The following is a 15,471-nucleotide window of genomic DNA, read 5'->3' on the forward strand; positions in this document are numbered from 1 at the left end:
TTGAGACACATTGTAAATGATTTAAGATCATTTATAATAAATACTAAACAAATGTAATGTTTTAGCCTATGCCTTTTTTTTCTTAGATGTAGGTGATTCATATTTTTTATAATAGCTACTACATCAGATGCATTTTTTTAAATTATTATTGATAATAATTTTTTTTTTTTTTTTCGTTAGGACTGTGCAACTCGGTGGGGCTCGAAGCAAAAAATGGTTGAGAGGAATGCTAGAGCAGAGGACGGCCATTAATCGAGTTCTTGCTGATGACCGTAAAGCCAATCTCAACATCACATGGCAAGACGAGGATGTGTTGCACTCGGTGAACAAAGCGCTGAAGCCAGTTAGCGAGTTCACTGACATTATGTCCGGAGAGAGTTATGTAACCGCGTCATCTCTACTCCCTGTGCTGCATCTCATTAAAGAGGACACATTGTTCCCATTGGATGAGGATGGACAACTAACAGCAAATCTGAAAGCCGGCATCATATTTATTTTAAATGAGAAATATGAAGCTCTGCCAGAAGCAAGCCGGCAGTTAATGTGCAAGGCAACATTCCTGGACCCGCGCTACCGGGCTGACTACGACCCGAATGTTGAGGAGACCAAGAGGATTATAGAGGAAGAAGCGGTCATCCTCGGTAGGAGAGCGCAGCCCATGAGAGAAGAGGCAGAAAATGAGGAGGAGGAAGCCGCCGCCGAGCCGCAGCCCAAAAGAAAAAAAACGTTAGCAATTTTATTAAAAAGGAAAATCGCCACCTATGCTCAGGAGTCTCCCATTAGCCCAGAGCAGGATCCTCTCGTCTGGTGGAAAGATAACCAAAATAGGCTCCCTCTGTTGGCAAAGGTAGCCAAAAAAAATCTTTGCGTGTGCGCAACAAGCTGCGTGTCCGAGAGGATGTTCAGCACAATGGGAAACATAGTCACCCCCACAAGATCCCTTCTGAAACCAGATATGGTGAACATGTTAGGTTTCCTAGCGAAGAACATGTAGGCTAGGCAATCATTGTCACAAACAGCGACATAAAATGGAAAATGGACTTTATAATTTCCATTTTTTTATTTTTAGTTTGAAAAGCCTTTTACTGACTTTGGCTGTTTTTATTTGGTTCCACAGTGTTTAGGCCTAGCGTTACTGATTTTTTTTTTTTTTTTTTTTACTTTTTGTAATTCATTTAATTTATTTTGCAAGCATGATACCGTGCCTCCAAGCTTTATTATTATTATTACTATTATTATCGTTTTCGTTAATTAACGTTCTGTTTCTTTTTTTTTTTTTTGGTTCCACAGTTTGAGCTGATTTCATTTTTTTATTAAACGTTGTGTAAGTTAGCCTATATTTGTTATTTTATATAGCATGGTGTATTCTTATTATTTTTAATAAACGTTCTATGTTTAATATAAGCGTTTGCCATTGTACTGTTTTGTTGTTGCGTTTTTCATGAATAATAACGAACCCACCATTCAAACACTGTGGTTGAATCCGAAATCGCGCCCTATACCCTCAAATAGGGCGTTATTGTTTTCAACATGATCTCAAACAGTGAAAAATAGAGGACACTGACAACGCGCTGAAAGACAGGACCGAGCAGGTAATATTTAATATGAAACAAAGTCTCAACTTTCAAATTTGGTCAGTCAAAAAAAAATAAAATAGGCCTACCGTTTTTTGGCTCTTTAACCCCCTGAGGTCGGCTATCGCGCCGGCGCGATAGGCTCGTTTTTTTCCGTATGAGTGCAAAAAATAAAATAAAAATATTAATTTTTATCTTATATGCTTGTGTTATACATCAATCAATCCTGTTTAGTGTGTATTTTTTTGTGTATGCTCATAATAAAAACAAAGTGTTGTGCTTTTTGCCAAATAAAGAAAAATAAACATGATGCGAGTTCTGCCTACTCTCCGTCAGTGAAGTCAATTCTGAAACGCGTCCGAAAATGAACTGTAACTCAGCGAATACTCAGTCAAACAGGCATACAGACACACAGGCATGAAGCTTGAATTTTCTTCTTTTTAATTAAGTAATTTTTATAAAAAACAAATATTCACAGTTTATGTAATATGTATGCAAAGAGAGAGATGTCAGTCGTTCTCATCTCAGCTAATTAAGTTTTAATGTGCTCCGCCCACGGAGAGCGCGCGCTATTCAAACGCAAATGTGAGGCGATCCAAACAAACCTGTGAAACGCCCACATCAGCTGGATAACACACACCGCGAGTTCAATTTCAGACTTAAGTACTTTACGATGCTGTGAGGAATACTACTATCTTGATAATAATCCTGCAAAAATTTACCTCAGAAGTTCTGGAAGTATCATTTCGAGGAGCAAACGGATCCCGCTGAGGAATTAGGTCAGTTCTGTTTGCTTTGTTCTAATCGGAATGAATGAACGCAAAGATGCGTGCTGTTGTGGAGCTACTACAGCTGGCAAAAATACTGTTTAAATATTGATTGCGTTTCTGTGTATGAATGAATGAACGAACGAACGCACAGATGCGTGCTGTTGTGGAGCTACTACAGCTGGCAAAAATACTGTTTTAATATGAATCGCGAATACAAAGAAAGATTACACTGGAAATATTGTTATAATTTTAAATGTTGTTGTAATTGTATAACCTTGAAAACCTTATTATATATATATATAAGGATAGATGTAAACAAAATCTTAAAAGGTCATTATAAGCCTTCTCTTTAAATAATTTTATTATGCTTTATTAGTGACACATTTGGGAAGAGAATATATTCCAAATCTGAAAATACAGTATGAGAACAATTAACTGCACAATTACTAGAAATGTTTACCTTGGATATTGTACAATTTGCAAGCAAAATTTGTGGAAAAAACAACAAACCAGTTATATATTGTCCTTGCATTCTTGTGGCTCAGTCACACACCTGAATGAAAGGCTCATTACGTATGCAGCCTCATTATGCGGGCCCCATTGTCTCCGCAGGTGTGAATCACGCCCACCCGCATATGGCCTTTCCAAACAAAAAGTGTTTTACAAGATTTAAATCAATGTATTGTGTTATGTGAATGATTAGGCAGGGTGATTTTCACATAATTTTGAAGAAAAAATTCTAGGCAACATCATCCATTAGTCAAAAGTCTTATTTACATATATTTAGAATGTGTTTTATGGCCTTATTTCAGAAACTTTAGTTTTTTGTTTTTGAAAAAAACCATGCATAAACATTATTCTATCAAAAATACAAACATGTATACATGCAAGTTGTTCACATATTATGGTAGCCCTGTTTGTGCTAAATAGAGTGAATTTACACCTTTGCCATTAATATGTTTATGAGCAACTGAAAAAAGCACAAATGTCAGGGCATGTCAGAACATCTCAAGGACCCCAAAAACCCCTCAGACCCCAGAGGGTTAACCCCCTGGGGCGGCGCGATAGGCTCGTTTTTTTCCTTACAAGTGCAAAAAAATAAAATAAAAAAATAAAAATTAATTTTTATCTTATATGCTTGTGTTCTAAAATCAATCGATCGTGTTAAGTGTGTATTTTTTTGTGTATGCTCATAATAAAAACAAAGTGTTGTGCTTTTCGCCAAATAAAGAAAAATAAACATGATGCGAGTTCTGCCTACTCTCCGTCAGTGAAGTCAATTCTGAAACGCGTCCGAAAATGAACTGTAACTCAGCGAATGCTCAGTCAAACAGGCATACAGACACACAGGCATGAAGCTTGAATTCTCTTCTTTTAAATGAAGTATTTTTTATAAAAAACAAATATTCTCAGTTCATGTAATCTGTAAGAAAAGAGCGACATGTCAGTCGTTCTCATCTCATCTAATTACTTGTAATGTGACTCCGCCCTCGGAGAGCGCGCGCTATTCAAACGCAAATGGCTGAGGCAATCCGTGCAAACTGTGAACGCCCCCATATCAGCTCGAGAAAACAAGTTGAATCAGATCATTGTAGCCTACTTGTTTACACCGTCTCGCAGCGCTGTGAGGAATAATAATAATGGAAAATGTACCTCAGAAGTGCGGGTATATCGAGGAGCGAGCTGAGGAATGCTGTAGTAAGTTTTTTTCCTTCTCACGTGAATCGGGTTTCTATTTATGAATGAATGAACGGCAGAGATGCGCGCTGTTTACCACAGCTCGCAAAAAGACAGTTTAAATTTAAATTGCGTGTGTGAATGATGTTTTAGCAAACTGTATTGCTAAACTGAGATGAGTAAAAATCGACTGAAATATGTTGAAATAAAGTGTCTAGGTTTTGACATAAATGCAAATATAAATGTAATTTTACAAAATATTATTTTCAAATACTGCTGTATTGAATGAACAGCTTTTAGCAAACTCTATTGCTATACTGAGATGAGGAAAAATATAAAAAATTATCAAAAATAAAGTCATCAAATAATACGTTTTGTATACTTTAGTTTTTAAAAAGAAAGATTACACTTGAATTGTTGTTGTAATTGTAACCTTTTTAATAAAAAAATATATATTTATAAGGTAGATGTAAACAAGTAATATAATTTTTTTCTTTAAATAATTTGTATTGTGTTTTATTAGAGACAAATTTGGGGAGAGGATAAATATTCCAAAACTGAAAATACAGTATGAGAATTAACTGCACAATTACTAGACATGTTTACCTTGGATATTATACAATTTGCAAGCACAATTTGTGAAAAAATAAAAAAAAGATTGCGATGCCTCCAACTGTGAACCAATTTGGTAGTGTATACAGTGCTATGCATAAGTTTAGACACCCATACTAAAGTTGACTAAAAAGAGAAATAAAAAAACATCTTTTGGAAACTGAACTTAATGCCTTAATTTAAAAAATTACCAACCTTTAAGGACACCAATTTTCTTTGTGAATGAATAATGTATCGTAAATAAATAAATGTTCTTCCTCAAAATATGAGGAAGTTAATGGCAAATTAACTACCCTATTCTACCCTATGTTAAATTCCCATAGAGGCAGGCAGATTTTTATTTTTAAGTATTTTTTTTTTTTTTTTTTTTGTTCCCTTGGCCTTTGGAATTAAAATAGCCCCACATCATCACATAGCCTTCACCATACCTAGAGATAGGGATGGTTTTATTTCAGGATTAGCTTCCAGCTTTAGGATCCAGCTTTATCAGGATGCATAGTATCCTAAAAAAAAAAAAAAAAAAAAAAAAAAAACTTAAAAATAAAAATCTGCCCCTGCCTCTATGGGAATTTTACATAGGGGTGTCCAAACTTATGCACCCTGTATTTTAAGGAAGAACATTTATTTATTTACGATACATTATTCATTCACAAAGAAAATTGGTGTCCTTAAAGGTTGGATTTTTCCTAATTTTTTAAATTAAGGCATTAAGTTAAATTTCCAAAAGATGATTTTTTATTCCTCTTTTTAGTCAACTTTAGCATGGGTGTCTAAACTTATGCATAGCACTGTATATATATATATATATATATATATATATATATATATATATATATATATATATATATGTGTGTGTGTGTGTGTGTGTGTGTGTGTGTGTGTGTATATGAAGAGTTCAGATGCAAAAGCCTCTAAATGCCATCTGAAATTTTCTTCTAGAATGATCATTTTTATGAAGCTTGTATATTTAAGTTAGCTATAGGTGACACACCTGAATGAATGGCTCATTAAGTATGCAGGGGCATTGTCTCATCTGGTGTGAACTACTAAATATGCTTTATTTATGCATGATCATTTACGCCCCATCCGCATATTGGCTTTACAAACTAAAAGTGTTTCGGAAAACTTAAATCAATGTATCGTTTTATGTGAATGATTAGGCAGGATGATTTTCACATCATTTTGAAGAAAAAACTCTAGGCGACGACATCCATGTCTTATTGACATATATTTAGTATGTGTTTTGTGGCCTTATTTCAGAAACTTTCATTTTTAGTTTTTTCAATAACCATGCATAAACATTATTCTCTCAAAAATGAAAACATGTACATACATGTGGCTCAAATATTATGGTAGTCCTGTTTGTGCTAAATAGAGTGTAATTATTTTTTTTTTTTTTTGCCATTGATATGTTTATAAGCAACTGAAAAAAGCACAAATGTCAGGGCATGTCAGAACATCTCAAGGACCCCAAAAACACCCCAGACCCCAGAGGGTTAATGTGTCGTGACAGATTGCCTCAGTTAAAGCCAAGTACAAATCCACCGAAGTTAATCAATAACTCTTCTGACTGCTTTGTCGCACAAAAATGGTGAAATTTGATTGGTCAGATCGCATGTCAATCAAACTCAATACGGATGATGAATTGACGCCACATAAAAAAAAAAAATTACATCACTCTAACACCCCCCACCCCCACGATGAAACCGGTAATACCGGTGTTGTCACAAGCCGATTAACCGGTGGGAGAATATTATCACCGTCACATCTCTAATTCACATACAATCCACTTCAATCACACTAATATTCCAATCAATTGTAGGAACAATCAATCGATCCAAACAAATATTCTGCATGTTGAGGAGATGATTACAAGCACAACACAAGGGCCTGGTTTCACAGACAGGATTTAGATTAAACCAGGATTAGGCCTTTAGTTCAATTAGGACATTTAAGTAGCTTTTATAAACGTGTCTTAGAATAAACATTACTGGTGTGTATCTTGAGACAAAACAATTGGACTTGGACACAATGGACTTAATTTAAGATGTGCTTTTAGTTAAAACAGCTTAAACACACACTTTAGTCTGAGATGATCTTAAGCCTAGATCTTAAGCCTGGTCTGTGAAACCGGCCATAGGTGTTCTATGCAAGAGTGAAGCTTTGCATCACTAGCACCATTTGCAGGCCTCACTATATATCCACATTAACTAATCGAATTTGTTTTGTACTACTGTATATTTTAATTCTACTTGGTTGTAGATTAAACCCATTTTTAAGGGCAAATGGACAAATGCAATCTGAGGATTTTTTTTATATAACTGACTATTATTTGTCATTAGTAATATACTTATTGTTCTATCTAGGTCCCCACAAATCAAAAGGGGAAGTTGTGTGAATTATGCAAATTAACTCCCCACAAATCAAATGGGAGGTTGTGTGAATTATGCAAATTAGGTCCCCACAAATCAAATGGGAGGCTGTGTGAATTATGCAAATATTATGCAAAGTGGGTCCCTATAAGACATGTCTACTCGATTTTTCAAAAGTCCCCATTGCGCATGGTCAAATCATTACTTTATCAATTCAGATATCTGAAGGCTTATATAAGTTATCAAAGCTATGGTAAGTATCCCTAAGTTTTTTTCATACCTCTAGAACCTTTAGAAAGGGTGGTCCCCACAGGTGATGATCATAAAGTTGGTCTCTACTGAACTCCCTGCCTGTTCTGTCTCAACTAGAGAGGCTGTTCTGAGTTCCCTAGTCTTGCCGGCTCCCCTGAGGTGGTCACCAGTCCCGCCTGCCTCACCGTGGTCATCAACTTCGCCCTGGCCACCTGCTCTGCCTCTGTCCACCGTTCCTCTTCCTCTACACGGACCTGGCACCCCATCCCTTCCCCTGTTCCGCCTCCGCACCACCACTTTTTTTCATGCAGTCTTTCATGTTGATTAGTCTCCCCAGGTGTTTCTTGTTTCCTTATTACCTTGTTAAGCCTGTTTGCCCCTGTGTATATATAGCCCTTGTGTTTCTCTTGTGCTTTGCTAGTCATTGTTTTATGGTGAATTGTGTTCATGTTTTAGGTCAGATGTTCCTGTCTATTTATGTGGAGTTTTGTTATTAAAAGCTTGTGTGCACGTGGATTCTCTTTCTGCCTCATCTCAGCAAACATTACATTAATAAGTCCCTTATTTCAGCAAGGCAAAGGGACATTAGTCAGGCACTAGTGGACATGATCATGACGGTTTCACAGCTATTTTAGCTTCAGGGCGTTTTTGAAGAGCTTGACCCAGTATATTTGCTTCCTACAAGGAATGGACTAAAGGACATGGTTGCTTCAAGGTACAAAGTGACAAGAGAAGGTGGTGGAGGTAGGGATGTCATGAGAACCAATACTTCGGTACCAAGTCAGTATCAACATTTTAAAATCCTGACGGTAGCCTACTTGTATTTCTACAGTAACGTTAGTACTGATGGTACCGAACATTTATGCACTATATCATGTAGGTTGCACCCAGACAGATTATCAGCGCAAATCAGTAATTTTAACACTTTCTGTAAGACGTAATTTCACAAACAGTAGTGATTTAGTTTTACCATGTCTTCTCTCTCTCTCTCTCTCTCTCTCTCTCTCTCTCTCTCTCTCTCTCTCTCTCTCTCAAAATGCACAAATGGCTTCATAGTACATTATCCACATTGATTTTTCTCTGCAAGCGGACTACACGGTGTAATGCAAGACTAGGGCTAGGTACCGAGTTTCGATACTTTTTAGGTACTGATCGAATTGCCTCGATACTATCGAGTATCGAAAAATGACATGTTGTTCGGTACCAGATTTCGATACCTAAGGGGTTAACTCGTCAACGTCAGTGCTCAAACAAATACATATGAAATGCACAACGACACAAAGTCGCTCACGCACATACATGTGTAGAGTTAGCGTAACTATACACACACGAGAAGCGCAGAACTCTCCGCGCACATACTCGTATGAGACGCGCACGCACGCACAAACTCTCCACGCGCATACGAGACGCGAGCACACACACAAAACTCGCGCACATACTCAATGAGACACGAGCACACACACACAAACTCTCCGCGCACATATTCATGAGACGCAAGCACACACATAATACCTTAAAGATGTGGAAAAGTCGATCAAAAGTGTGGCTACATTTCTCCAGGCTCGATGCCAACAGCGCGCGATGCAGTATTTGCGGTAAAATAATTGCTGCAAAGACCGGTACCACGACAAATATGATGAAGACCTTGACATTGCACGGCCATGGAGTAAACATAATAGCAGAAAGTTGCTTCGCCTTCAACTGGTAAATGAAGAGGTATCCTTGTTGATCACTCAGACAGTGTTTATATTGCAATAATAAACTACTGAGTGTACACTGCCGTTCAAAAATGTGTTGGTCAGTCAGAATTTTTTTTCAGTAAGGATGCATTAAAGTTATCAAAAGTGACATTAAAACATGTGTAATGTTACAAAATATTTCGTTTTTAAATAAGTGCTGTTCTTTTGACATTTTTATTCATCAAAGAATCATGAAAAAAATGTATCAAAGTTTCCAAAATATTAAGCAGCACACTGCTTTCATATTTCTGAAGGATCATGTGACACTGAAGTAATGATTTTGAAAATTCAGCTTTGACATCACAGGAATAAATTACATTTTGAAATATATTCAAATAAGATTTTAAATTGTAATACTATTTCACAATATTACAAGTTTTACTGTATTTTTTATTTTAAAAAAATCAGCTTTGGTGAGCATGAGCTCTTTATAAAACATTTTTTGTTCCTTTGTGCACTGGCTAAGGAGGAGCATGAGTCAAACTGAAAAAATAAAACCAAAATTTTCTGAGGTAATGTGTTATGTAATCTTGTTAAAATGGATTTCATAAAATTGGTACCGAAAAATGTATCGTTAGGAACCAGTATCGAAACTGAGGTATCGAAAATGGCACCGGATCGAAAGATTTTGAAAAATACCCAGCCCTATGCAAGACTTAAATGCACATCGTTTTGTATCATGATAATTTATTAAAAAAAAACTATTTCAAGCACCAATACCACAGAGAAACTGTCTGCAATCCATCAGAAGATGGGCGAGCCAAAAAGAAGCTGATTCAGGAGATGGAAACAAGGTGGATCAGCACATTTTTCATTTTTCATTTACTATATTTCATTTTTCACATTTTTCGAGTATATGAAGAAAGTAAAGCAGTTGGTGCTAAATTAACATCTTTGAACACCAACATAACTGCCCTGAACAGCAGACAGTTTGAAGCCATCTCACAGCGTCTTCATGCTCTTCCAGCCTTCAATCATGCCACAGTTCAGCTCTCTGCAGAGTTCACAGCTTCAAAGATAATACCTATTGTCAGTTTCATACAAACAATGATACATTATGTTTTATTAACAAAGTTCAGGGGAAGCACGTTCAGATAATTAACCTGATTAACACGAGAGGAGCGCATTCAGGTAATCAACTCATTAGCGATAAGAGGCATATATACAGCAGACTTGCCAATCTCCTCACTTGTAGTCCTAACTATTCTTTTCACAACGGGGGAAGTACTCTGGGTTCGGGCCCAATTCCAAGCTCGGAGCCTCAGCACGCCAAATACGCATAACCCTTACTCTCCTTAATTATATGCAAGTATGAACTCGTGAAAGCACACTGACAGCAATTGAACTTACAAATAACTTGATCCCAAACATAAAACAATGCTTTGGAGATGTAGAATCCTTAAGGATGTTGGCCAAGGCCACACTTTTAGATCCCAGATTTAAGGCCGTTGCTTTTGACAGTGCAGTAAACGCTAATGCTGCAGTCAAGGACTGAATGCAGTGCAGTCATATGTGAAACATTAACACGGATTCCACCACCTGAGTCTCCCCAGTCATCGACTCCAGCAGGAGGACAGGGAGATGGAGAGGAGACTTGTGGGAGCTTTTCTATTTTTCAACAGATCAGGTCTGCCCCAAAAACTTTTCCAATTGTCTATGAATTCTATATTATTTTGCGGACACCACTTAGACAACCAGCCATTGAGTAAGGACAATCTACTAAGCATCTCATCACTCCTGCGAACAGGAAGGGGGCCAGAGCAAATTACAGTGCCTGACATCGTACTTGTGAGTTCACACACCTCTTTAACATTAATTTTGATGATCTACGACTGGCAGAGTTGAACATCATTAGTGCCGACGTGAATAATAATCTTTATTATAATAATGCTAATTTACGATTAGCATTAGCCAGCACTTTTAAATTTGCTTTGATGTCAGGTGCTCTGGCTCCCGGCAAACATGTGACTATGGTGGCTGGTGTCTCTATTTTCACGTTCCGTGTAATAGAATCATCAATAACTAGGGCACATTCAACAGGATTCTCAGTGGGTGTTTCACTGAGTGGGGAGAATCTGTTTGAAATTGTAATCGGAACGGAAGAGCGGTGTTTTGTCCCGCGACTACAGCGTCTCATCGTCACCCAGTTGCCCTGCTGCACGGACTCTGCTACAGCCGGAACCGAACAATGTACAGAGTTCACTAAACTAGTCGCATCCAAAGCAGTATCTAAAGCCCTTGCACTCTTACAATTAACCTCGATTAAAGCTTCAATGCGTGTCTCTAGTTCTGAAATATTCCCCGTCAGCTTGACTATCTCCCTGCATTTATCACATGTAAATCCTGTGCTGACAGAGAAGGATATGCTAAACATGTTGCATGAGGTGCAAGTAACAATAAGAGGAGATGACATGACTTACCGTGTTTGTTGACTGATCCTACTCACCTAAGTTGTTTGATGAACTTGTAAAAGGCACAAGCGCATGAGAGAAAAATAAATAAAGAGCACATGGATGGCACGCTAACAGGCTAGCGAATTACAAGCTTGTTGTGCTAGCAATAACGATTTAGATTGAAGCTAGCAATGTCAGGTTAATGTGTGATGTTGAGTAAGTTAGCAGTATGAACAACAAGGAATGATAGTAAATAATGATTCAAAACAGAAAGATATATGAAGCTTACAGACGCAAACCAACGCAACAGCAGCAGAAGCAACGAGGCAGACAGGAGCAATTGATCTTACTCCCATTTAGCACCAAAACTTTGGAACAGTCTTCCTAACATTGTCCGGGAAGCAGACACACTCTGTCAGTTCAAAGCTTGACTAAAAACACATCTCTTTGACCTAGCATACACATTACACATTATAGACTTCTATAATTCAATATTAGGCTGCATAGATCAGGTCAGCCGTAACCGGGAACACTTCCCATAAATCCTGACGTACTCGTTACATCATAAGAAGAATGGCATCAATGCTAAAATTAGTCTCTCTGTTTATCCCGAGGTTTACTGCAGTCCGCCGGATCCAGGCCGTATCCAGATCTGATGAAGGACCTGCGCCTGGACGCGACGACAACGCAGTCCTGAAGTGTCAACTAGTCTCTCCCCTGTGAAGGCCTCCTTCTCTTTACCTCTCTACAGATAAAGCATGGTCGGGATAATTCCGGTTATATAATCAAACGCGCATACCTATAGACTGAACTCGTAATATGCATGTGCACGCCATCGGCGTTCTCACTGGTTTGCGTTTTTGAAGTTTGCGCAGAAAGAACTGAAGAGTTTTCTGTTAAAACGGTGTTGTGTTAGCGGCCCCTAAGTTAATAACTAATGATCGTTGCGACGGAAGTGAATCAATTAAACTAACTTTAGCTGGACATTAACTGTATTCTAGAGCTGCTGTAAAGCCAAACAATCTCTGTTACTTTAATTTCCTATTATCAATATAAAGCCGCTTTGGAACAATCTACATTGTTAAAAGCACTATATAAATGAAGATGACTTGACTTGATCTGTTAACCCTTAAAAACTGATACAGCCGCCCGCAGCTAAAAATAACTATTGTTCTTAAATGTTTAATAACTTTTAACCGCTAATCCAATTTGCATGCTTTAAAAAGTCTGATAAAGAGGAGATTCACGGCTGAATCTGGTATTGAGTTTTTCGCGTTTGGACATTCGGAGGCTCTGTAGTGAATGTGATTGCGTCATCAAGTTTTGATCAGCATTGATTTGTCAAAGAAACCCATGCGGTTTGTTCCTCTGAGCCAAACTGGAACTATTGTTGATGCTTAGTTCTACCCGTGTGTCCAGATCGGTTGAAACTATCATCTACTCAACCAATAAACATAGGTTTTGTTTTTTTGCACCACCAATTAGCATCTTTCTTTGGAAATTTGAACTGAGGCAAAGTGAAAGTAGTTGCGTGAGCGCATGCGTGCATGCATGAAAACACAAAATAACAGATACATTTATAAATTTGTAAATACTACTTATAGTTTGTGATTTGCACTGTTTGTATTTTCACAAGAAAATTCACAAGACAAAAAAAAAAAAAGTTTGCTTCAGTGTTCAATTATTATATAACAATGTTTTCTATTTACTTACTATTGATATTTCCTGAACTTTTTTGGACACATCTACATTATCAGTAAATAAAAAAACACCAGATTTTCACTGAAAATCATAAACCTATAATAATGTTGTAATAAATGGCTATAACTTGCTTAGGGATTGTTACATGTAGACAAAATTTCATCTGGAAATCTAGAATATCCAAGTATAACTTTCTTGATTAACAAAACTTGTTTGCTGCCGTCTTTCTTAAATCTGGTAAATTAAACATTCTAATACAAAATAACTGTAAAATTGGAAATTTAAATGAGCTGACACTTGTTTAAAATGATATATGGCACTTGATGCTGACTGCTATAATGGTTTAGAAAAACAAAGAAAAGAACAGGTGAGTCAGGTTCCCCAAAAGTGTTCTTTAAGGGTTAAGTATTTTCATAAAAGTGCACTAGGTAATATTTCACTCATGCTGCTGGTATAGTAGCCGTCACATACTGCCATCTATTGTTGTGGATGCAGCATCACACACAGCAAATGTTTTCAGTTTCCAGATGCCTCTGTACACATGCCCTGTTCACAGTGTGTGATCATTTATTCCACAATGGAAAATTGGGGTGTTACAGAGATAAAGTGATTAGAATTTGTCTGGTCATGTGATCTCAACATGACATACATGATATGGATGAATAGCCCTTGTGTTTAATAAAACAGCTTTTTTTTAGACCAGTGATATGACTGAAGTCGCTATCTCATCATATTTTTTTTAATATGGAGAAAAAAATAGCATACCTTATACAGAAACTTTTAATAATGTTGCTTCCAAAGTAGTGAGTTCAGTATTTTACCTGCAGAGATGTGAGGTCATGGAACGTGTTGTCCTCAACAATCTTGATAATGTTACTATGCAGCATTAATAGTTCCAGGTGTTTTAGTCCAGAGAGGTCGTTAACTTTAAGAGTTGATAAACTGTTGTACCTGAAACACAGAATTACAAATGTCGGAATCGGCCTTTATAGAAAGTTTCATGCTAGTTTGACTGTGGTGTGTTTTACCCCAGGTTAATCCGTTCCACAGCTGGCTGAATGTCCCTGGGTATTTGACTCAGGTATCTGAATGTGCAGTGCACTTCTGATGGAGCGTAACAGGCACAGGATTCGGGACAGCCGCTGCTTCTGTGTGTTATATCGGCCAAAACACACAGCAGCACCAGGAATCTCCACAGCAAACATGACTCTGGTGCTGTTGGGCCACGCATTCTGGAGAAGAGCTGTGTTTCTTCCCTATTTATGACCAGCTCAAGCTGCCATTAATCATTAGCTTTCTGTAAGAAAAAAACAATGAATCATTTCTACGGTACTATTCACTGCCGTTAACAAAGTTCTACATGCAAATTACCTTTTAGATATTTCAAGCATATAGTGCGTAAGAAACATTACACAAGTTTGTTTATTAAACATTAAAAAGGTAATATTAATAATATATTAAAATATTATATATTTCATATTTATTAATTCAGTTCACATTTATTCACAATACATCATTTCAAAGCAGTTTATGTTTCTACGAAATCTGTTATCAGAGGTGTCTGTCACAGTAATGTCCTTATGGCAGAAATTTACATTTATAAGACAATACAGAGTTCAGCCGAAACAATGAGCACGTTAAAGCAATGATATGTGATCATAATGATTACAATACAGGGGAAATTTGACAGTTTTGAATGTTGATATTGTAGCTAAATATTATAGAAGATGTTCTTACGAATATTATTATAGCCTAAGACTTATTATATTGGGCTATATGTCATGACCACATCCAAACTTCTAGTAAAACTAGAAATTGTATTTGACGCGTCCTGAAAATCCGTGTCATAAGCATAACATCTCGATTTAACTGCGGAGATGCCGACGAATTAGCAATAAATGAATTAATACCACAGAAAGAGTATATGAAGCACACTTACCTAATACGCAGACTATTTAGATAAATATTCACATGAAACACTGTCCACATGGCATGCTGAAATTAATAATCCATCAGTCGTATGCTTCGCTTTGTCCCCTCAGGTTTAGAACATCGAGTGTGATCAGGTCAGCTTTCGTTGAGAGAGAAACTGAGAGATTGAAACCTCCTCCTCTCGGTCTGTAGTGCGAGAGGTTCACACGGAGTAAAAGGAAAACATCCTCATGGACAGATATGAACTGCCATATCACAGCAATGATTTGTGAACAGATGCATCACTTCATGTCTTAGAAGAAAAGTCTGTAAAATACGGCCCTATGTTCCGTATTAATACGATTGAACTTTCCGTATTCCTTTTTTTTTTTTTTTTTTTTACAGGTGTTTTAGCTACAACGGGGCTAAATAAGGCACACCTTAAGAATTTTTTTTTAATAATGTCTTAA

At 37.1% G+C, this 15,471-nt stretch overlaps 1 protein-coding gene across 1 annotated transcript in view; it reads right to left on the reverse strand.

The window, feature by feature from the left end:
* Window positions 1-15,157, reverse strand: part of igsf10 (immunoglobulin superfamily, member 10) — a 77,339-nt gene extending 62,182 nt beyond the window's left edge. The window contains exons 1-3 of the mRNA XM_081370562.1: window positions 15,030-15,157; window positions 14,119-14,387; window positions 13,912-14,041 (exon numbers count right to left, since the gene is read on the reverse strand). Of these exons, the coding sequence (XP_081226688.1) occupies window positions 13,912-14,041; window positions 14,119-14,321 (333 nt within the window). The 5' untranslated portion in view covers window positions 14,322-14,387; window positions 15,030-15,157. The remainder of the gene's footprint in view (window positions 1-13,911; window positions 14,042-14,118; window positions 14,388-15,029) is intronic.
* Between the last annotated feature and the right edge of the window lie 314 nt (window positions 15,158-15,471).

This window comes from Scardinius erythrophthalmus (assembly GCF_964197995.2).
Source record: "Scardinius erythrophthalmus genome assembly, chromosome: 7".
Classification (NCBI taxonomy): Eukaryota; Metazoa; Chordata; class Actinopteri; order Cypriniformes; family Leuciscidae; genus Scardinius; species Scardinius erythrophthalmus.